Below are 23,128 nucleotides of genomic sequence, written 5' to 3'. Positions count from 1 at the left end.
ATGGCACCAGATGTTGGAAGCTGTCCCTGGTGGTGTTTGAGTGCAGCCCAGATGTTCCAGTCCCACCTGGCTAGTTTCTAAGCACTGCAGGCTAAGCAGCTGTGATGTAACCTATATAATGTTCGCATAACACTAAAAGCACCATAATTGAACTGCCACTCTAGAATTCTAAGGCTGTGACTCTTAAGAGGTGAAATCTTTAAGGACAGACAAAAATAAGGATGATTATTTAAGGTTTTAGATCTTTGGCTGTTTCATTGATAATTGAATTAGAGAAAATGGAATATTAAATATTGAAATAATGTTACTGTTCAAATTGTAGATAAAAGTAAATATTCTTACCCATGTAGTGTTTTACAAATAAAAGTTTGTATGATAATGTGATGTTATGCACAGAGATTGATTTGCAGACTTACAGTTTGGATCTCACTCCTTTAGAAACACCAATATAGAAGTAGCAAAAAGCTATTATTTTCCATGCATTAAAAATACAGATATTTTACTCTTTCATGGAATAAATAGAAAAAAAAATAGTCCACCAAAATCATTACATTGATTTTTCTTCCTATGTTTAAACAGATTTTTATATTTTTTCCTTAGCTTTTTATTTCAAACATACAGAAAACTTGCCCTGTTTTATCTCTCTCTAGTTCTTTTTTGTTGTTTATTGTGTACTATTTCAGAGGATGTTGCAAAATCGTGACACTTTGCCCCTAAAATATTTCAGCATATGTCTCCTTCAAGGACATTCTCCTTTATAATCATAATACAGTTATACTGGGAAAATTTAACATTGAAACAATATTATTGTCTAATATACAGACCATACTCATATTTTCTTAGTGTCTCAATTCTGTCATTTCAGGATAGCACTTTTTAAAAAACTCCAGGGTCTAATCAAGGATCATCTGTTTCATTTACTTGTCATGTGAATATCTTATTCCTCAGCAACCTTTTTTCTCAGTTTTTAGTATTAATTGAAGATTCTTATAGAGAGCATAATTGACTGGATAGACTGTATGCCCGTGTTATATTCATGAAATATTAGTGAGTGATAACTTTAGCCATAGATGTATCATTTATCTTACTAGATACAGGACTAAGGAATGTAAAATAGTCTGTGGTAGCTTACAGAGAACATGGTGACATGAAAACCTAGGTCAACAAACTAGTTTTTATGAGGGGGTCTGGGATCTCTAATATTGGGTATTTTTGTGTGGTGCTAAAATGGCTTCCTGAAATTGCTTACAATCATTCTCTAGTTCTAACAGTTTAACTTTTTCCTCATTCTTAACTTCTAGGAGGATCAGCTGATTTATTTGGGGGATTTGCTGACTTTGGCTCAGCTGCTGCGTCAAGCAGTTTCCCTTCCCAAGGTATGATGCAATTTATTTGGCCAGAAATCTAGGGGCAATGAAAAAGTTATCAAAACAAAAATACTACCTTCCCCCCAAAATCAGCTTCTTCTCATCGTTTTTCTCCTTGTAGTACTCATAAGTCATAATTCCCAAAGAACTTATTCACAGAGTATTTTATTGGGCCAGTGTCCTAAATGTGCCAAATGATTTAATTTAGTTACAGACTACTCTGGTACATCTAAGGAAAATTGCCCATATTCGTAACTCAGTCTTGTTTAGCTTTTTGGGGGAGCAGGGAGCAGGAGGTGAATAAGTATATACAATCTCATTTCAGTAGCAAAAATGTTACGCTTTATGTTTACTTTATATGACTTTCATGAATGAAACAGACATTGGGATTGGCAGACTGTCTTACTAAAATTCATTTCTTCGTAATTTAGATATCTTAAGAGCATTTCTAAGAAAAATAACTGAACTTCATTTTGACATATCCTAAAGTAAGTGAACAGTTGAACATCAGGCAAAACTTTCTCACTCTGTTAGGTTTGAAATTTAAAAAAAAAAAAGACCCCAACGTACAAGAAGAATATAAACTTAAACATCAGGTACTGAGGTGAAGGAATTATCTTTTTTCCTTTTTTAATTAATATTTTTCTCTTATTACCTCTGCCATATACATGTAGCTGTTTAACTTTGGGAAAGCCTCTGAGCCTCCCAGCTTTCTAAAACTGGGAATAATGCTACTTGTCACAGTTCTTTTATAAGGATAAAGTAATGTATATAGAAGTATGTGGAATAGGGACTAAGCTCATTATTATCTCTTTTGTTTTGAAGGGCAAGTTGTGTTTGTTTTATAAAATTTGATGAGTCTGAAGTTTGAGAGATAACATTTTTATAATTTAGCTATAAAAATCTTAAACATGAGGTTAGGCAGGGAGAAAAGATAATTTAACTGAATTAATTTTATTATTCGTTAGTAGTAGAATAATCCGTTGCCTTTATATTAAACTGGATTAAAATTTATATTTATTAATGTGTTATTTCAGTCTGTGAGAAGTTAGGAATAAAAATGTATATAGCTTTTAATGTGGTTTGGGGTTGTTTTGACAGCCTACTTTTGTAAATTCCAAGTATTTCCCAGAATTAACTGCTTCATTTTAGAAGTGTGATTACGCCTTCTAAGGGTTGATACCTTACTTTAGGCAAATCAAAGTGGAAGATAAACATTGCCCTAATTTTACAGATTTCCTGTGTAATTCTCAAAGTTTTTATGTATATAAAGTTGCCTACTATGCAAATAATTTGAATGTTAATGTTGCCTAAGTGATACATCTCTTCATCTGTATGCATGTGATTAATATAACCTGATCACCATTACACAGGGGGCTGGAACTGTTGCAACAATGATTAATCATTTCTGAACAATATATGCCTCACTAGAAATCTCTTCCTCCCATGATTAATCATCTCAGATACTAAGTTTTCAGATGGAGGAACACATTTTGCCCCAGTTTCCGTTCATATTTTGCTTTATACATCAAGCAAGTATAAAATCATCATATAGTTAACCTTTATCCAGCAGCCTTACTTAAATTAATTGAAATTGTTTAATATATAGAACTAATTGTAAAACTCTTATGCAGTCTCTTGTAAAGAAGATCAAAGACATGTTTTAGTAAAACCCTAAGGTAATGAATATTAGCCCAGTTCTTATATTAAATTGTTAGTAGAGCTTGGGGTTTCTAAGTGAATTGTTTTCTCTTTTGAGGGTGCTTACATTTTAATATGCTAATAGAAGAATATAATTTTAAAGACTTCATGTTATTGTTCTCAATTGATATTTAGCATAATGAGACAGTATTGCAGTGGTTGGTTACCTTTTAGGCTAGACAAAATGTATTTCCAAGTTGTAAATGAACATGGAGTGCAAAGAGATGGTGTTAATTAACTTGGAAATACATACTATTCACTTTCAGATGACAGTTTTTATGTAGCTCTTTCTTCACCTTTTGCCTTTTCAACTTTGATTTAATCATATTTATTTGTCTCTTCCTTAAGAAAGGTTTATTTACTTAGATTCATGTATAGCCTAGTTAAAAAAAATTTTTTTGAAGTATCAACTTGCCTTTATAGTCATTGTGTTCCAAATAGTTAATATTATATATGCAGAATTTACAGAAACTAGACTTATACTTTTATTTGGCATACCTAAAGAAAAGAGCACAGTGCCTTGGCTCTCATCTGGACTCTCACAATTAATCCAAAGTAACAATAACAGATCTCTTAAATGCCTTACTATATGTCAAATTATTTAATCCATGGGCCGGCCCGGTGGTGCACTGCTACAGTGCGCCGCTTGGGAAGTGCGGTGGCGCTCCGGCCGAGGGTTCGGATCCCACATACAGACCGGTTCCCGCTCACTGGCTGAGCGAGGTGTGGGAGCAACACCGAGGGTTGCGATCCCGTTGCCGGTCCCGGTCCGGTACGGGTGCGACACTGAGGGTTGCGATCCGTTGCCGGACACGAAAAAAGACAAAAAGGAAAAAAAAAAATTATTTAATCCTCACGACTGAGATTTTAAAAGTGAAGCACAGAGAGGTTAAGTAATCTGCTCAGAGTCACACAGCTGGTAAGATACAAAATTCACACTCTTAACCACTACAGTCTATCAATTATCCTATTATCAATTTTCATACTGAATGCATTCATCCTTAAACTTATTGTAATTATACTTTGAAGTGTAGTGATAGGGTTTTGTTTTGTTCTTTAATATCAGTATGAGTTCCCCTCCCCTCTTTTTACCTAAATAAATTGAACAATCCCAGTTGAAGCAAGCAGTGTACTAAGGTTATATCATGGCTATAGCCCTTGTGTTGTCAATGAAAGCATGACCAAATGAGTGAGGACTATTTATAGAAATTTACTAACTTTGACCTTAATTTTATTAAGTTTTTTCCCTCCGTGCTTTTCTGTTTCATTTCTTTTTAAATAAATCTCATGAATTTGGGGTTTCAAAAATTACATGAGATAATAGTATAAATTGTAATCTAATTTCTCCTTGAACCTTTCCAAATAATGAACTAAATGAGCTGAGTTCTCTGATTTTACTGTCTCCTTGCATGAGGATTCTGGAGCTCCCAGTAAAAAGTATAACCAGTCTAGAATTTTCTCCTTTTCAGAGTCCCAGGCTAGATCATATTTGTTTAGTTAGAAGCATATTTGATATGCAAACTTGGCTGAAGGGAAGTTTTTATGATAATTGCTGGTGGCACCTACAGACCTGTCAAGAGTTGGATTTTACTTTATATGTAGGAGTTTGGGGGGGGGGGGTTTCTTTGCCACCTTGTTAACACTCATGTAATATTCACGAGAAAGAGTAATGTCCAGATGGAGATGGTACCTGCAGATGTTAATCTGGATGGACTCAGATCAGCTCTGATTTGTTTCACTTCATAGATTGTTACATTTGTTCTGGGCATTTCACAAAGTTTCTTACCCTTATAGTTCTTTCTCTTTTAGGAACAGCAACAAGTGGGAATGGAGACTTTGGTGACTGGAGTGCCTTCAACCAAGCCCCATCAGGCCCTGTTGCTTCCAGTAGTGAGCTCTTTGGCAGTGCCTCACAGCCGGCTGTAGAACTTGTCAGTGGCTCCCAGCTGGCTTTAGGTCCACCTCCAGCTGCCTCAAATTCTTCAGACCTATTTGATCTTATGGGTTCGTCCCAGGCAACCATGACATCTTCCCAGAGTATGAATTTCTCTATGATGAGCACTAATACTGTAGGGCTCGGTTTGCCCATGTCAAGATCACAGGTAAGTTTTCCACTTTTCCTTGGAAATTGTGATTCATAATCTTTGAGGTGCTCTAACTACTCTAATGATAGATTGGCATAAAACAGAAAAATAAGCAAACTCTTTCTGCACACACCACTTTGCACATGGATTTACCTTACGCTCTTTCCCCTAGTATGGTCATTTAGGTTCTAGAGGGCTATGTCTCCTCATCCATCTTGTAGTCCCTGTAAAGCCAAGCATGGTACTCTGCATGGAGAAGGGACACGCTGGAAATTTATTGAATTGTAACAAATTGGCGTAATACTTTAAAAATTTGTTTTGAAGGAAAAAAAGAGATACTGCCTCACTCATGATAAGCATTTACTCAGTGAAATTTCTGGCCATGTGCTTAAAGAAATATCACTCATTGGTTGTAAACAATCATTGCTAATGTAGAAAATCATTCTCTCAAATCATGACTATCCTTCCCTATTCTGGGCCTGCTCTACATTATATAACATTATGTAGGCTTTTCTTTCAATTTAAATTTTCATAAAGGAAAACAACTAAAGTGGAAGCCTCTTAGTTCACTTTTTTATAGTTAGATCCAAATTACCTAATACTAGCTTAGAATTTGAGTAAGTACAGAGTTGGAAAATATGTGTCTGAGTTGGTATTTTTGACTTGAGCTATTGAGAATACTTGTTTATGATGCTAATTAGCTGTTTTAATGTGTAGATTTTCCTCTTTGGGTGTTAGAATGAAGGACAAGAAGAAAGAAGCAGAAAGGTGACTGTTGTGTATAACAGAATTTAGACCTAATGTATGATTTACGCATAAAGCCAGTCTACTTTATTCGCAGTCTTAATTGTGACTGTTTTGATTCTTTGCATTGGTACATTCTTAATTATTCTTCCTATTCTTATTCCTTTCCTTTTCTCTGTTATTTTTACAGTTATCCTTAGTAACCACCAGTTACCTCTACTTCTTTCTCCTGAATTTCTCTTATCTCCTAAATTGGTCCATATTTATCAAGTTCCACTAGTGTTGCTTACTTTAGGCCATAGAATTGTACACAGAGCAGGGAAATGTCAATCAGGATATGTGAAATATAATTTGCTCTTTTATGGTTTTGCCTTTTATAACATGAGAAGTCATATTCTGAATTCTGTTTTGTAAGAATAAATTTTCACTTGTATATTTCCTTCAAGCTATACTAACCTGAAGTTGGTAGTTGCCCTGGGCATTTCCCAGGCATGATGGCTTCTAGACTTTGGATGGTGGGACAATAATTGTTAATCAAGATGTGTTTTTTTTTTTAACCCCAAACCTGATTGGGACTTCTTCAAAGAACCTCTTTGGAAAGCTGTTTGTTTCAGGGTATTGAAAACATTAGCATAGAACATTTGTGGTTCTTTTTGGTTTCAGAAGTTTATTATTGTGATTAAATTGCCATCTGATAATCTATGTACAACACATGCTTAACTTTTAGAGTACTTTTCTATTTTCCAGCCTTTGCAAAATGTTAGCACAGTGCTGCAGAAGCCTAATCCTCTCTATAATCAGAATACAGATATGGTCCAGAAATCAGTCAGCAAAACCCTTCCCTCTACTTGGTCTGACCCCAGTGTAAACATCAGCCTAGACAACTTACTACCTGGTATGCAGCCTTCCAAACCCCAGCAGCCATCACTCAATACAATGATTCAACAACAGAGTAAGTTACTTTCCACTTCGTCGTGTTCTCGTAATCTTTTGCCCTGATGCCAGCACACAGTACCTCAAGCTATGAAATAAAAATACATAAGATAAACCATAGTGAAAGCAACTAACTGTGTTTACTTAAGATCTTTTTACAAAATACTCATTTGATATCCCTCTTGGCACATTGAGTCACTTTGTACTCTGCTCCTGTCATGATAATATTTATTGTATTGTGAGTTTTGAGGGCCTGATCACTAAATTAATAAAAATATTTGCTGTACACATTTTTTAAATATAAGCAAATATGAAGAAACAAATCTAAATTCCACAGTCTAAGGGGTAATATCATTAATACATATTTCTGTCTTTTCCAAGCATATGTTTAATATTTGGGATTATTCTTTCTATATTGTCTTGTTTCTTGTTGTTCTCATTCAACATTAAATTATGATTATTTTTCCTGTGTTGAATATTCTTAGGGAAAAATGATCTTTAGATCTTTATAGTTATCCATCATATTAGCATACAATTCCTCTTGTCCATTATTTAAATTGTTTCCAGCTTTTTGTTATAAATAACTCCATGATTTTGCATTAATCTTTGTATACTTCTGGCATTTTTTTCCTTAACATAATGCTATAAAAACAGGGTAAATGAGTCAAAGGATATACAGTTTACCCTTCAACAACATAGGTTTAACTGCACAGGTCCACTTATGTGAATTTTTTTCAATAGATATATTAGAAAGTTTTATGGAGCTCTCTCTTTTCTAGCTTACTTAATTGTAAGAATATAGTATACAATATATATATAACATACAAAATATGTGCTCATCAACTGTTTATGTTATCAGTAAGCTTCCAATCAGGCTATTAGTAGTTACATTTGGGGGAGGCAAAAATACATGGATTTTCAACTGCACAGGGGAGTCGACACCCCTAATTTCTGAGTTGTTCAAGGGTCAACTGTAAACTTTTTTTGAGGTTTTTGATACACACTAGCTCTTGACAACTTGTTAGGTAGGATTCAACAATAGACTTTTTTAAAAATGTTTTTAAATTGGATCATGTTTTTCCCCAGCTCACTCTCTCAAAAACCAGGGCCAGTAGTCACTGAGTAACCAGTACAAATTAATTGACTCCTCTTATAAAATCACTATAAAGGAATTTTATTGGGCCTGAAGTATTTGATGGTTCAGGAAGTTTGTATTATTTTTCTGCTCTATGAATCTAAGAATTAATCATGAAGTTCTTTTCTCTTTTCTTCTGGTAGATATGCAACAGCCTGTGAATGTGATGACTCAAAGTTTTGGAGCTGTGAACCTCAGTTCTCCATCGAACATGCTTCCTGTGCGACCCCAAACTAACCCTTTGATGGGGGGACCCGTGCCTATGAGTATGCCCAATGTGATGACTGGCACCATGGGAATGGCCCCTCTTGGAAATACTCCGATGATGAACCAGAGCATGATGGGCATGAACATGAACATAGGGATGTCAACTGCTGGGATGGGCATGACAGGCACAATGGGAATGGGGATGCCCAACATAGCCATGACTTCTGGAACTGTGCAACCCAAGCAAGATGCCTTTGCAAATTTCGCCAACTTTAGCAAATAGATTATAAAGAAGCAGATTGAATGAAGAATTTTTAGCTGTGCAGATAGGTGATATTGGGATGGAAAATGCTAATCAACTCCCCTTTCTTTTGTCAATTAAAATAAACCTACATAAAAGACCAAAAAGGCTGTTTTATAAGAGTGAAATAGCCAGTATTTCAGAAGATCAGGCAAGAGCACTTCAGATGAGGCAGTTAGAATCATTTTTCCCAGTGAGGATAGACCACAAGTGGAGTGATGAGACCATTGAAAGCCTTTATAAATTGAAGAGCCCATTTAACATCATAATTTGTGGGAAGACTGGAACAGGGCTGAATAAATGTATTTGGATCTCTAATTTTATACTTTTCTTTTCCTGAGGAACTTGATTTTCTGTCCCTGAATCGCCTTGTCATAATTGGGTCTGTTCCTTTTACTACCACTCTTAAGTCCGTATATGAGATCATTAAAGTTGGATGATCAGTTTTTTATAAAAATATATATTTTTGTCCAAAAAAGGCGTACATATGTGATTATGGCTAAATCAAAGGTAACTGGAATGTATATACTTTTGCTAATGTTCCAGCAACACTGCTATTATAACTCCAAATTTTTACTATAATAAAACCTCTTTAAGCAATTGGTGATAGCTATGGGACTTTTCCCATGTCTTCTGCTATAATTATCCTGTGCAGAACCAGGAAAAAATATTTTTTTCAGGACTGCTCTCTGGTTTCCTTTAAAAGAAAAAAGAAAAAAACCTCCAGTATTTTGTTTTTAGCAGTGATTATATACGATTTGCAGTGATTAACTTGGCAAGGCTTCCTTCTGTGTTTATCCCTGTAGTCATGATTAAAGTCAAGAAGAGTCAAAAGAGAAAAATATTTATTTTTATTTTTTTTCGTGTCTTTTCAAAAATCTGAAAAGGTAAAAATCCATTAAAACCTTAAGTTAAATATAAATGTTAGAACTCAACAATGTTCATTTTGAGATTTTATACAGTATTTGTTTTGATTTTGAGAGTATATTATATGGCATTAGCAGTATGGTTCCAATAGAGAGGAGTTAAATATATATTATTAAAGGAGACTTGTAGCAGTCAAAGATTTTCTTGATTTAATGACAAATAAAGGAAATTAATTAAAATGTTTTCATTTTCCTGCTGTAATTCTGCATTAAGCTCATATGAAAATCATGATTCTAGAGTTTGGAATGCAAAATTATTTCACCGTCAAGCTGGGAATATTTTTTAAAATAAATTAATATAGGTATCAAATTGTTATCTCCCCACTTTATGTTGAAATTTTTTTTATTAAATTGATAAAACTTTGTTTCCATTGTATTCATAATGTTCTGTTATACATAACATTAAAATGTTCATTAAAATCAATGTTGAACTGCTTTTTCTTTTATCCTGTCAGACATTTGAGACCATTTGGGGAAAAAATAATTATAATTTGGGCAAAGTAATTTTTATAAATAATTTAAAATTATTTAATGACTTCTCTATTCTTTCCTATCAGACTCTACTGTTAAAAATGAAGCAGCAAAGATATCCTGACCTGCTCCATTCTTGCTAATGTTCCATCTACAACATTTCTAATTAGGCAGAAATTCATGTACTTCAGCTAAGTGGTAATGAAAAGTGATTCATTTGCTGAATAAGAGATGAGAGAGAGTGTAATTAGCTGACTGCGGTTTTTAATCTTTCAACAATTCAATGTGTTTAAATTAGTTTCAAGGAATAGGAGCTTTCAAGTGTTGTTACTTCAGAACAATCAAGCCAACCTCTGGTGGCAGCATGGTAGAATATCTTAACTGATCTTTAAAAACCTGTAGTCTGAAATTTTTCCTTAAGTTGAGAAGTATATCTTCACCTTCTCAAATGTATATGATTCTTAGAGAAAGTAAATATTTTGTGTCTGAACCTTTAACCCACATCTCTTATTGAACCTCAGCATCAGTATTTTTTGTTTCAGATCCCATGGAAGAGAAAAAAAGAATTGCCTCACTGGGAGGTTTGTCCAATTTATGATTTGTCTCAGGAGGGGTTACTAAGTGATACTTCAGAGAAAGGCACAAATACCCCAAAATCAGTTGGAGTTGGCAAGAACATACTGTTCCTTCAGTTTTCTATTGGGCCCCCTTCTGCCTATTCTATACCTCTTTTCCATTTCAACCAAAGCTTTTCCGTTTGTATCTATCTTTTATTCTGCCTAACATTGAGGAGAAAAGTTACTGTTCTAGCAAGTTGCATATGATGAGTGAGATTATATAGCCACCCCAGATTCATTTTTGTTTCCCTCTCTAGATTTTCTTTTTCTTCTCTTGATATTTTCAAGAACAATAAATGTACAGTGTTCTGTAGTACTTTGGATGTTTGCCTGAATGATACCCATAGTACTATTGGTGTGAGCATAGTCACTAATAAGTTGGGATCCATTATAACTTATATTTGGAGAGAACAGTTCTCTTATTTTTATTGAAACATTGATTATACATATTAATGGGGTACAGAGTTGAATATCAATACCTGTGTACAATGTGATGATCAAATTAGGATAATTAGCATATTCTCCATTAAAACTTAATCATTTCTTTGTGTTGAAGACAGTCTCCCCTCTTGGGTTAGTACTCTTAAGTATTTATGAAAAAGTTTTATTTCTTAGCAGATGAGTTAAAGAAGGATTTACCTTCTTTCAGAACTTTACATTGTCTCATGAACATCAGTCATGGCGTAGATCTCTAGCTAAGATATTAGGAAATAAAGCCAAATTCATACTAAGCATGGAACACACATTATGTTAAATGGATTCCTGAAATAAACTGGCTTTGTGTTTCAGCTCTCCTGGGAGACAGCATTGCACTGTGGAAAGAACATGTGCTTGGAAGCAGATGAAATCCCATTTCAGCCACTCACTGTGTGACCTTGATCAATTTACCTAACATCTCTGGACCCTAATACATTTTTCCTAAAATAAACTGAAAAGTCTTGAAGTGTTGGATAATTAAGTGAGTGAGATCCACCAGCACTGACATATGTGCTGTAAATGTTTCTCTGCCTCCCATTTTGTTATTTATGTAAATGTGCTCACATATCGACAGCTTGCTTTGCGCAGTCATGGTGCTAAACACTTCATGTGAATGTCATTTAATTTAGACAGCAAATTTAAAAGTTGATATTCCTGTTTTATTTCTAAAAGCAGAGTATATTTAAGAAAGCCTGAGAGATTGTTCTACTAAGTTGATTTCTAATTGAGGATTTTACTATCTGCATGAAGTTAACTGCTTTCTTTTGAACTGTCAAGGAAATTATAAATGAGTTGTTTTGTGAATGTATTGACTCACTTCTGCTTACCACATTAGTGCAGATGTGAGAGGAAACTATTAATGTGAACTCTTGGTATAACATTTGCCACACGAATAACTCTCATTAGAAGGTTCTCTTTTACAAGCTGTGGAGATCTCAATTTTTTTATTGATTGACTTCTTACAGCTTTGTGAACTAAGATCTTGCTATTCTTCTAATACCCAGATAAGCAATCAGATATAAAGACTAAAAAAAAAATCCATGAAAGAGGATTTTTTACTTTTTAACTCATTACGACCTTAGTTCTTGTGTGTCTTTCTTTAACAATGACAGCCTTGCTAATATGTTCTGCGATCACAGATACAATAAGTAGCTCCCACGCCCCTTTACACTGGGCTTGCTTACCCCAGTGGTTGAGAGTCAGCATGGGGCCAATTCAGATGCTTGGCTTCTCAGGGATTTGGGAGAGATATGAAGTCCTGATGGGCAAAGATGGGTTTCATTTCTTACTCCTTAAAATAAGTGTCATTTTAAATAACTGAGCTCTGAACTATGAAAACCTACTTTTCCATTTGATTTTTCATAACTGCACATCTTGCAGTTGTGTTCTTTAAATGCTCTAAGCTCACTTCTTTCTATTTTGTAATAAGGTAAGAGTGCTTAGAGTTTGTATATGGAGCAGCTTGGTCTCCCCCTTTACATCTTAAAAACTGAGGACCCCAAGGAACTTTTGTTTATGTGTCTACATATCCTTTTATCTGTATATATCAGCATTTACTGTATGTGAAATAAAAACTGAAAAGCTTTAAAAATATTAACTGGTTGTATAACAAACCCATTAAATATTAATATAAATTGCAATTGTATAAATATATTTTCCAAAATAATTTGTGAGAAGAGTGGTATTGTTTTCCGTTTTTGCAAATCTCTTTACTACCTGGCTCAATAGCATACAGCTGGGTTCTCTTATGTGTTTCTACATTCAATTTGCTGTGATACGATGTTCTGGGGGGAAGTACTGTATATGAAAAAAGTCCTGCCTCAGGGATAGGTGGCTAGAAAGGGGCAGCTCCCAGAATGGGTCTCAAGACTCCTCAGTGGACTGTGCTGGGTGAACTGCTGCTACACAGAATTATCAGGTAGGATTATTTTCCCATATACTATGTATCCATCATTGGCTTAATTTATTCTGGTTATAAGGTGATCTATTTGAGGTACAAAGAATTTAGTTTTGCTTTTCACCAGTCATCAGCAAAATTCCTATCATGTGAGATTGCTCTCTGGATACTGAATATTAAAATATGGTGACACTATAGCATTTGTTCACTTTTTGAGATTATTTCTTGTGAGACACGGTGCCTATCTACTAGCTTTTATAAATATGGAGAGTAAGTTTCTTACCCACTTGGGTTTTTGAGAAAAGCATAGACAGAGACTGGGTGCTTGGTGAGTTGTAAACCTTTTGAATCTTCCATCCTTTGTGAGAGAGGTTAAATGGAGTCAAACCTAAAGGTCTCTAACCTGTTTGCAAGGGGGCTGGCGACTTTGCATACTTAGTGTTCTTTGGCAAACGCCTCACCGATGACTATATAGGATAGTGCATCCATGTTCATAGTGTTCCTTACTAGTCCTAGGTAAATTTGATTCCTGCAATTGGAGGAATCCAGCAAGTTTTCCATCCAGTTAATGAAATGACAATACCAAGCTCTGTGCTGGGCACCTTATATACATCAACGTGCTTCACTCTCATGACCCATGAAACAATTACCTCCCTGTGGCAGATATAGGAGAGTCAGAGCAAAACAGCCAAATGAAGCTTTGAGAAGATTGTTGTGTAGGGTCATCAAAATGGAGACTGTTGATCCTGACCAATCACCAGTAAGTACATTTGGCAAGGTTTCAACTATGGAAGGAGGAAGGAAATCCTAGTCACAATTCCTTATCTCAGAAGAGCTTCATCTGGAAGTAGGCACAGAATTAATTTTTGTTAATGAATGGAGTGCCGAAGATGTGACCTTTTGTGTCTGGTAATTTATAAACCAGTTTTATTAAACTATTTTCTTTTTTAAATGCAGCTAGGATATAAATAGTGGACTGGGTTCCAGTATTCACAGATTTTTTTTCATGATATTTTCACTTTTCAGTCATCAAAAATTAAATAAAGGAAAACAATACCAAAAGAGTCATGTTAATTCTAATATTGTAGAAGCCCAAATCTTCCCAACTGGGAAATGAGGTTACAATATTGTAATGGGCCACCACACCAAAGAGAACCACTTTCCAAATTTTCTTTGATGTGTTTATGTGTATTTATTACGTGCCTACTGCCTGTACTACATTGAGGTAGGTGCTACGGTAATTGGAACAGAAACTACCCAGTAGATCCCCACACAGAAGTGTGGGCAGGTATTAAGTGTTATGAAGGAAATAGTCATGGTGCTGTTATATGAGAATAGAAAGAGTGGCCTGATTTAAATAGGGTAACCCAGGAAGACCTCTTTGAGAAGGGAGATTTTAACGCAGAGATCTGTAAGAACGAGGAAGAGGAGGCGGTCACGCTAAGCGAGAGGGAAGTCGCTCAGCCTTGGAGAATAACACATGTGGAGACTCCAAGTGGAGAAAGAACTGCTGGAAGCTTAGGTGTAGTTGGAGCTTCAGTAAAAGGAGTAGAAGAGGGGAAATAGGCAAGGACATGCAATAATTGGTGTTTAGGGTGCTGAAATAAGTCATTAATTCACTCTCCTCAAAAGTTCCTCGGAGAGTAGAATTGTGGTTACTAGAGGCTGGGAAGGGGAGAGGAGAGGGGGGCAGGGAGAGGTTTGTTAACAGGTACAAAATGACAGCTAGATAGAAAAAAATAAGTTCTAATGGTATACAATAGTGCAGGGTATCAATAATGAACAATAACTTATTGTATGTTCTCAAATGCCTAGAGGAGAGGAGCTCAAATGTTCTCATCACAAATGATGAAGTTTTGCAATGATGAACATGCTAATTACCCTGATTTGATCATCACACATTGTACACATGAATTGAAATATAACTCTGTACTCCATAAATATGTAAAATCAGTACATTTCAATTAAAAGCTAAATAAATTCCTTTAAAAATAAAAAATAAAAAGTTCCTCAGTGGTGACTGTCACCACTAGAAATGGAATATTCTGAAGGCCTCATTTGCTTTCCTCACCATGGTTATCCTAGGGCTCACTTTACTTGGAGTTTAAGTGGAAAATTATATAGCAATAGTCTGCTACTTACTGTGGAACCTGAAATGCATTGTTTCAATTATATGTGAAAGATATTAGTTGTTTGTATCTTAGGGTCCATTCATATAAAAGACATGAATTTCTTGTATCTAAGGTGCTAAATCTTTCAAGTAGTATTAACTTGCATTTGCATATTACAGTCTACAGTATTGTTTCACACTCATTTCTTCCCTGATCTTCACAATAGCCCTAAGCTAAGAAAGTAAGACAGTTTTATTCCATTGTTACAGATGAGGAAACTGAGGCTCTGAGAGATCAAGGTACTTAGAGAAGCCATATCTCCTAGGACAAATCCTTGGAATCCAAATTCAGTTTCATTCCATGACCCCTCATTACCCCTCTATTAATATTTCAGACCTTTGAATTCAGAGATTGTACATGCCATACAGATAAATTGCCAGCTCTTTTTCCTCCATGTCCCTGAGCTCCAACCACATTGTCCCCAGATGCCATGAAATGCTCCACACATAGTAGACAGCTAGTAAATGGTTGTTAACTAATATGTTTTTTAAGTAGGCACTGAAATGTTTATGTAGTCTATTTGCATTTTATAAAGGTCAACAGCAAGAGATGAGCCACAAGCAAATAAAACTGATCTCTTCTGAAGGGTAAACCTTTTGTTTGTTTTGCAGAAATGGTGATATAACTTAGCATAAGACATTAGCCAAATCTTAAAAGCAGAAAAATCCAGCAGATTTGGAATAGTATAACACAAAGGCACCTCAAGGGATCCAAAGACATGTGAAGTGTAAGCCGCAGGCTAAAGGTGGATGGAGCTGGATTGCTTGGTTAAGGAATCCATTTCAAAAAGTGCACTGCAATGTTTTCTAAAGATTGTGTGCTTTTGGCAATATCTTATTTGCTCCTATGATTCTTGCACTTGAGAAATAGAATTGAGATGCCCAGCCACTAAATAAAAATAAAAAGGGAATTTCTAGATTTAAGGTGTTCTTCGGGGGATGTTTGAATTGAAGTCTTTAGAATAGGGATTTAAAGAGCACTTAGAAATACCTGACAGTTTGAAAGCCCTACTTTGATTGCTGATAGATAGACTTTGTTATTTTTGATGGGGAAAAAATACTATCTTTAAAGGAAAATATAAAATGAGGTTTGAGGAATCAGTTACACAGAAAACCATTTTTCACATCTTTTACAGGAAAGTAATAAAACTAGATAACAGAAATACTATTAAAGTACCTTAATTTTAATTAATCTGCCAGGTTTAAAAGTGTTGTCCTTTAGACCTAATTCCTGTGATGAACCAAGGAAAGACTATTGTAGCCGAAAAGTTTGTCAATTGTTAAAAATTTTTTTACATACTTTTAATTCCTCCAATGTGGAAATACGTGTATATGTGTCACACACACACACACACACACACACATATACATACATATGAGTATATATAATAAAAGTTGGCTTTAAATACTCTTCACCAAATTTTTTAGACATCCCAAGAGTTCTCAGATTTGAATGATAAAAAGGGTGCCATAAGGTACCGCTTTTGTAATTAACTGGTTCTTTAATAAGGCCTCAATTACTTTGTTTCATGATAAGAAAAAAAAATATGTTTCAAGACAGAGTTACATTCGACATCTGGGAACCTCTTAGCAGCTGGCTACCTAATGAATATGCATCTGCTTAAGAGGCTGTAGACCATTAATAAACCAATAGATGTAAAGCAGAAACAATCTTTGTCAGCTTCAAATGAGATTGGATGCAATGTGCTGTGAAGTGTCACTGTCACATTGAATTGAGTTTGGGAGGTTAACAATCAACTGTTAGCTATTCATGTCTTTGTATCTCTACACTGGCACAAACACTGTCCCCAAGCTGGTGGCCATGTTCCTGATGTATAACTTCTTTTTCCTGAGTGCCTGATTTGAGGCTTACAATGTCTGTGTTTCAAAAATGCCTTCCATTTTGTTCCACTAAACCACATGTTCGCCAAGACTCTTTAAAGCAAAGGACTCATCTCCAGATGGCAAAGGCAGGGAATGCCACAAATTGGTGCAAGAGGGACTTTCAGTGAATTAGAAAATTCTTAGAATGAAACTTCTTTGTGTCTGCACGTAACTTGGGAACATCATTCGTTGGGTCCTTCTGAGGGTACCCCTGACTCCCTGTGCAGTCAGTGACTCAGGTGTTGATAGCTGTTCTAAATGGGCCCCTGGAGTAAGTGGTGTGTCCATGGAACAGTGGAGTGACTATGACCACACTTCCTCAGTTTCTGGGTTGAGATGTCTTGAGGGACATATTCATAGAAGACTTGTTTGAGATTATATCCCATGTGAAGGAAGATTAGACCTAGAAGACTCTGTACTTTTTTTTTTTTTAAAAGATGACAGGTAAGGGGGTCTTAACCCTTGACTTGGTGTTGTCAGCACCAGGCTCTCCCAAGTGAGCCACGGGTCGGCCCTTGTACTTTCAAAACCAAACACGTACCCATCATTCTCTCCCCACCATTGTGCTTGCAGATGTGTTTTGGGAGAATATTAAGGCTAAGGAGGAAGACTGGAAATTCAAGTCTCATGGAGTTCTTTCGAGTAACTTGCGTATTTCATCTATCTTTTCAAATTGTAGTAAAATATACATATTGTATTTTAAGTGTATAATGTAGTATGTGTATAAATGTGGTAAAATAACATAAAACTTACTATTTTAACCATTTCTAAGTGTACAGTTTTGTGACATTAATACATTTACACTGTTGCGCAACCATCACCACTGCCCATCTCCCCAAACTGAAACTCTGTACCCATTAAACTCTTTCATCTTCCCAAACTGAAACTCTGTACCCATTAAACAATAACTCCCCATTCTTCCCTCACAACTTCCTGCCCTCCTCAGCCCCTGCCAACCACCCTCCTGTTTGGTGTCTCTATGAATTTGACTATTCTAAGTACCTTACATAAGTGGAGCCATGAAGTATTTGTCCTTTTGTGACTGGCTTCTTTCACTTAGCACAATGTCCTCAAGTTTCATTTATGCTGTACCATGTGTCAGAACTTCCTTCCTTTTTCAGGCTGAATCATGTTCCACCGTATGTATATACCACATTTTGTTTATCCATTCATCTCTCAATGGACACTTGGGTTGCTTCCACCTTTTGGCTATTGTGAATAGTGCTGCTATGAACATGGGTATATAAATATCTGTTCAAGTCCCTGCTTCCAGTTCTTTGGGGTATATATATCCAGAAATAGAATTGCTGCATCATATTATAATTTTATGTGAAGAACTGTCATTTGGCTCATGTTGGGTTTCTGTTTCCCACACCTCTACAGAGGGCCCTTAATCATTTCCATTTTCTTCCCTTGGCCTTTTTAATGGGAAAACCCAGTAAGTTCTTAGACTTTAATTCTTTTTAACTTTTTTCTTGTTTCATGGCTAGAAAATAAATGAAAATGTATACCATAGGAATTACTAAAAAATTGGGAACTAAGGCCTATTGCCACTCCTCGCAATGGAAAGCAATTGATAACAAATGTATTCGATTGCAAGCTGAGAATTATGGTTATCTTTGAAAGAACCCATGAGATCAAATACATATGTGAAAGCAATGTGAACTCTCTGTTGTGTGATCAACTCCTTGTTAAATAAAAGAAAACAACACCTTGAATTCCCACACAGAGATTATTACTATATTTGTGGAGATGTGAAATCCACATTCGCCCCAAAGTATATAAAAATTACCACCACGACTACCACTTCATCTAATATACTCACATTTACAGATGAAAAGTCAAGCACCAAAAACTTAAAATGAGGACTGGCTCCAAGACAGAGGGCAGTGGTTTTGCAGTGAAGGACAGGTTGTATCACTGACAAAAATACGACAATATTCTGAACAACAGTCCAGTAGGAAATCACATATTTGAATATGCAAAATATTCTCTAACCCTGAGCAGGTGGGGAGACATTTATGTGAAGGAATTCCGATGTCATATTCGGGCAGACACTAGAACTTGTATCATTTTCAATATAAGTATTATGGAAAAAAATGTTATTTTTTAAGAAAAAAGTTTCTTATAAAATTTAGATGCATTTTATATGTACACCTGCATGTCTTAGACACTAGCAAATGCATGGCTTAAACTCAGGCAATATAAATAATAATACCACTGCTTGTAAAGTATTTGCAAGACAACTTCTTTTTATTATTTAGTTCTTTTTTTCTTTCTCTCGCCACCTTCCAAAACTATTTGAGGCTGATGATAGGTTCAGTTGGAAGTACAATGTGAGACCTGGTGTTTTTCTCTATCAAGGTTATATGTTATATTGTTATTGTTGTATGGTAGGTGTTGGTGGGTCCCAGACCCCACTTTGGGGATTTTTCCATGGGCTTCCCATAACAGTTGCATTCTCAGAATTCAGTCATCAGTGCTGTGGTTTGTGAAATTCTTCAATAAAGTTAAGTCATTATTTAAATTCCTATTAGTTGTAATTTCAGAATTCCATATTTTGAAATGTTTTCTTTAAATAATCGTTAAATGGCAAGAAACATGTCAAAACTTTTTTGAAAAGATGGGAATACATAACTCTGTAGCAAAAAACTAAAACAAACAGAAAAACAATAAAATATCTAAGATCTGCTCAGAAAATATACAGGATTATCATTGCCCTGATTCTAACCTCTCCTTCACTTCAGACGTCTTGTTCATCTCTCTCCAGCTCAAAAACTATCAATGGCTCTCCATCCCAACCGAATCAAGTCCAGGTGTTCAAGGCCATCTAACCATAGGCTACCTTTCCGGACATTTGTCCTCTGGCTTCTCTTGCATGTGCTAACCAAAGGAAACTGCTGCTCACTCTTGGCATATTCAGTGCCTGTTTTTCCTCCCCTAACACCGCTCCTGGCCAATCCTGGCACCAGGACCCTGGAGGCCTTTACCTGGACTCAGGTTCTGTTTGTTCCATTCTTTTCTATGAAAATGCAGTAACCCCAGGGGAAGTGACCTCTCTCTCTCCCCAACCCTTTAGATAATTATATTACTAATAGCCACAGAGTAGGTACTCATAGCTGATGGTTCCCTCTCTGGATGGAAAACAATAATACTATTATCATGGTTTATTAACCTTTATTGTCAGCTGTGTGCCAGGCACTATGCTAAGGGGTTCACATACGTTATTCCATTGAAGTTTCATGATAACCTGTGAGCTGGTATCACAGTAAAGTTACAGTGTCTGTGGGGGGTTGATTGTAGACACAGGAATATGGCAGATATCGAGGATGATTAGAATTGATCTTGAAAATCCCTTAAATTGCACATAGTTTTGTGTTCATAACTCCACACAACAACATCTATGTATCAACTATGTACAGTTATGTACAATATGCAATAAAGGGTGTCTAAGTGGAGCGTACTTTTATGGCAGAGTCTTTAAACACTAGGGTGCATGCAAAAGTCACGTTATGAGAGGCAGCGGACACTGAGCCCAGCTGAGGAAAAGCAGATCGGGGTCTCCCATCATCTCCTCCAGGCAAAATGTGCATGAAGAAGGAGGATCCCCAGAAGAGGCTATGTTAATTCAACTGCTACAGAAATAACATGTGCAACCACAGTGTGGTTCCCATATTCCAGATTAGGAACAAATTGGGGCTCAGCTGTTGTGAAGAAAATAGCCAAAGGCCCTAGCAGCCCCAGTAGTTGCACCAGGTTCATCCAACTCCAAAGGCGATGCTGTTAACTAGCCTGCTGAAGGTCCGGCCCTTTCCAGTTGCGCTGGAAGGCGCTTACCACATGCTGCCTTGAATTATGGTTCATCTACCCATCTTTCCTCCAAGACAGTAAACTCACGGAGCATACAGGCCCAGTTGACTGTCTTTGTGTCCATACTGGGCCTACCACAGTCCTCAGTACCTACCTGTTGAGTAAAGGTGGTGATTGGGCTGCCAGACTTCCCACCTGTCTGGGGTTATAGATTGTTCTTCTTTCATCATACAGCATACTTTTATCCTTTAAAAAAAAAAGACCCTTCTACCCACTGTTTCAGTCACACTAGGCTAAATGGTAAGTATAGTCGTCTCTTTTTCCAAAAGGAGAAACAGAGCCTTGCTTGGTAGATGTAGAAGAAAAACTTGGACTAAATATTTCCAGAGAATATGAAAGTAAATCTTCAAATATTTAGCACCACAAAAACCAAATGAGGTAATTTTTCTTAACAAAATATAAATCTGTGGTATGGGAGGAGGAGGCCCCTGGGCATGTGAGAGGGCTGAGTGGGTGGGTAGGGAACTGAGGTCCTGCAGCACACAGCACACCTATCAGTGGCAGAGCCCGCCAGAGCCTGGAACAGCTGGCAGAGTGCTGAGCCCTGTCAATTTTACAGCCTCCAAATGGGAATGCAAAGCTTGTGATGGAGCTGAGGATATAAACTGTTGTTGGATTACGGGTGTCAAGACAGCCAGCAAAACCCATTAAAGGAAGATCTGGCAAATACTGTGTTTGTTTTTGGATGGCTGCAGGCAGTATTTCCCAACATGTGATGCTTTGAATTTTTTTGTTGGTTTTGGTTTATTTGGTGATTTTGGGTAGCACATAGATGAATATTTTTAAATTTAGTAATTTCACACTTAACCTTTTTATTGCTTTCTATTTACAGCAAGGGAGACTGGCCATTTGTGATAGTGAAAGGATTCTTTTGAAACATTCATTTAAGTAACCATGAGAAAATTTTTTAAAAAAATTATTTCTAAGGGCCGAGCCCGTGGCGCACACGGGAGAGTGCAGCGCTGGGAGCGCAGCGCTCCTGCCGCGGGTTCGGATCCTATATAGGGATGGCCAGTGTGATGCGCTCACTGGCTGAGCGCGGTGTGGCCGGTCACACACAAAAAAATTATTTCTAAAATAACAACACTGTGGTACTCTGACGTGGAAAAATTTTGACTGGTGATATGAGAAGGGCAGAACTTTGGGAAACACTGTTGTATAAAGTTACTACACATCTCTTGGAAAGCTTTGACCAGTGTTCCCGACAGAAGTTCCAGGGAAGGTCAAAGGCCAGACTTTTTTGTTTAATGCATTTTCCATCCAGATTTTTTTTTTTTTTTTTTTTGTGTCTGGCAGTAGCGGTATCCAAACCCTTGACCTTGGTGTTGCAATGCTGCACTCAAATCAACTGAGCTAACTGGCCAGCCCAATCCAAATTCTTATGCAAGAAATGCCCCAAATGCTCCTTAAGGTGCTCCTAACAGTAGACCTGTCCTCTATTAATGTTGGGCACATTTCTGCCAGAGCCCATTTTTATGTCAGCTAACCTCAATGGTTCATAACAGTGATCTTCAAGTTCAGAAATTTTTCAGACCAATGATCTTCACACAGCCCTGGGAGAATGCCACATGACCCAATGGGCACAAGAATTGAATATTTACTTGTATTTATTTTACCTGAAATACAGAAAAATACACATGACTCATGATTAATGTGCAGCCTGAAACAGTGCAGGTATCTATTTTATAAATACACACATTTGGTGGTACACTAAAAACCATTTTACTGATAGGATGTTCAGTCAGAAAAGTTTGGTTACTACCAGGTGTGAGAAAGGAACTGCTAAGACCTAGGATGTGCACTGTTAGTGTGTTTGCTCTGGGCACACCTACTCTCTCGCCTTATCTATGCCTGAGAGAGGGCAAAGGACCCTGAAGAACCCACTCTTGAGTAGAAGATGTGTGTCCAAGGGGTCACCCTCTTATCTTCCCAGGCTCACAGGCTGGGTTTTTTTTTGTTTTTTTGTTTTTAACAATCCTTTGGGGATCTAAGAACCCAACCATCTTGACACAGTTCCAAATTTAAAAAAGGAAGGGAGTGTGTTCCCAAATTTTCTTAGTAGTCATTTATAACTCAGAATTTATTTTTCTATAGAAATGTCTTACAGTGTTTATCTTATTAAATAAGACCTATTTTAGTTCATTGTGATGACAGTTTACAAATTATAATGCTGTTATAATGCCAGTGATCAAATGAAACAAAAATTGAATAAGAATAGTTTATTTTGAACCATGTGGTACTTAGAGAAAGCCACAACAGTGAGAAATAGCGACTTTGTGAAGACTTTGAAAGGGCCTTCTAGTCTCCTTCGAGGACATGAACGATGTACAGGACTAGCTTTTTC

At 36.4% G+C, this 23,128-nt stretch overlaps 1 protein-coding gene across 3 annotated transcripts in view; it reads left to right on the top strand.

Annotated features, from left to right (window-relative positions):
- CLINT1 (clathrin interactor 1) overlaps positions 1-9,822 on the top strand; it is a 59,829-nt gene extending 50,007 nt beyond the window's left edge. The window contains exons 9-12 of one of the 3 annotated variants that reach the window (XM_008584865.1): positions 1,302-1,376; positions 4,878-5,170; positions 6,698-6,848; positions 8,108-9,822. In XM_008584865.1, coding sequence (XP_008583087.1) covers positions 1,302-1,376; positions 4,878-5,170; positions 6,698-6,848; positions 8,108-8,454 — 866 coding nt within the window. In that variant the 3' untranslated portion in view covers positions 8,455-9,822. Of the gene's footprint in view, positions 1-1,301; positions 1,377-4,877; positions 5,171-6,643; positions 6,849-8,107 lie in introns of all 3 variants that reach the window. The other 2 variants (XM_008584864.1, XM_008584866.1) reach the window with 2 other exon arrangements.
- The last annotated feature ends 13,306 nt before the right edge of the window (positions 9,823-23,128 follow it).

This window comes from Galeopterus variegatus, unplaced genomic scaffold, assembly GCF_000696425.1.
Source record: "Galeopterus variegatus unplaced genomic scaffold, G_variegatus-3.0.2 Scaffold3392, whole genome shotgun sequence".
NCBI classification, from domain to species: Eukaryota; Metazoa; Chordata; class Mammalia; order Dermoptera; family Cynocephalidae; genus Galeopterus; species Galeopterus variegatus.
Note: the sequence above shows the minus strand (reverse complement) of the source record. Positions and strands in the feature narration are given on the sequence as shown.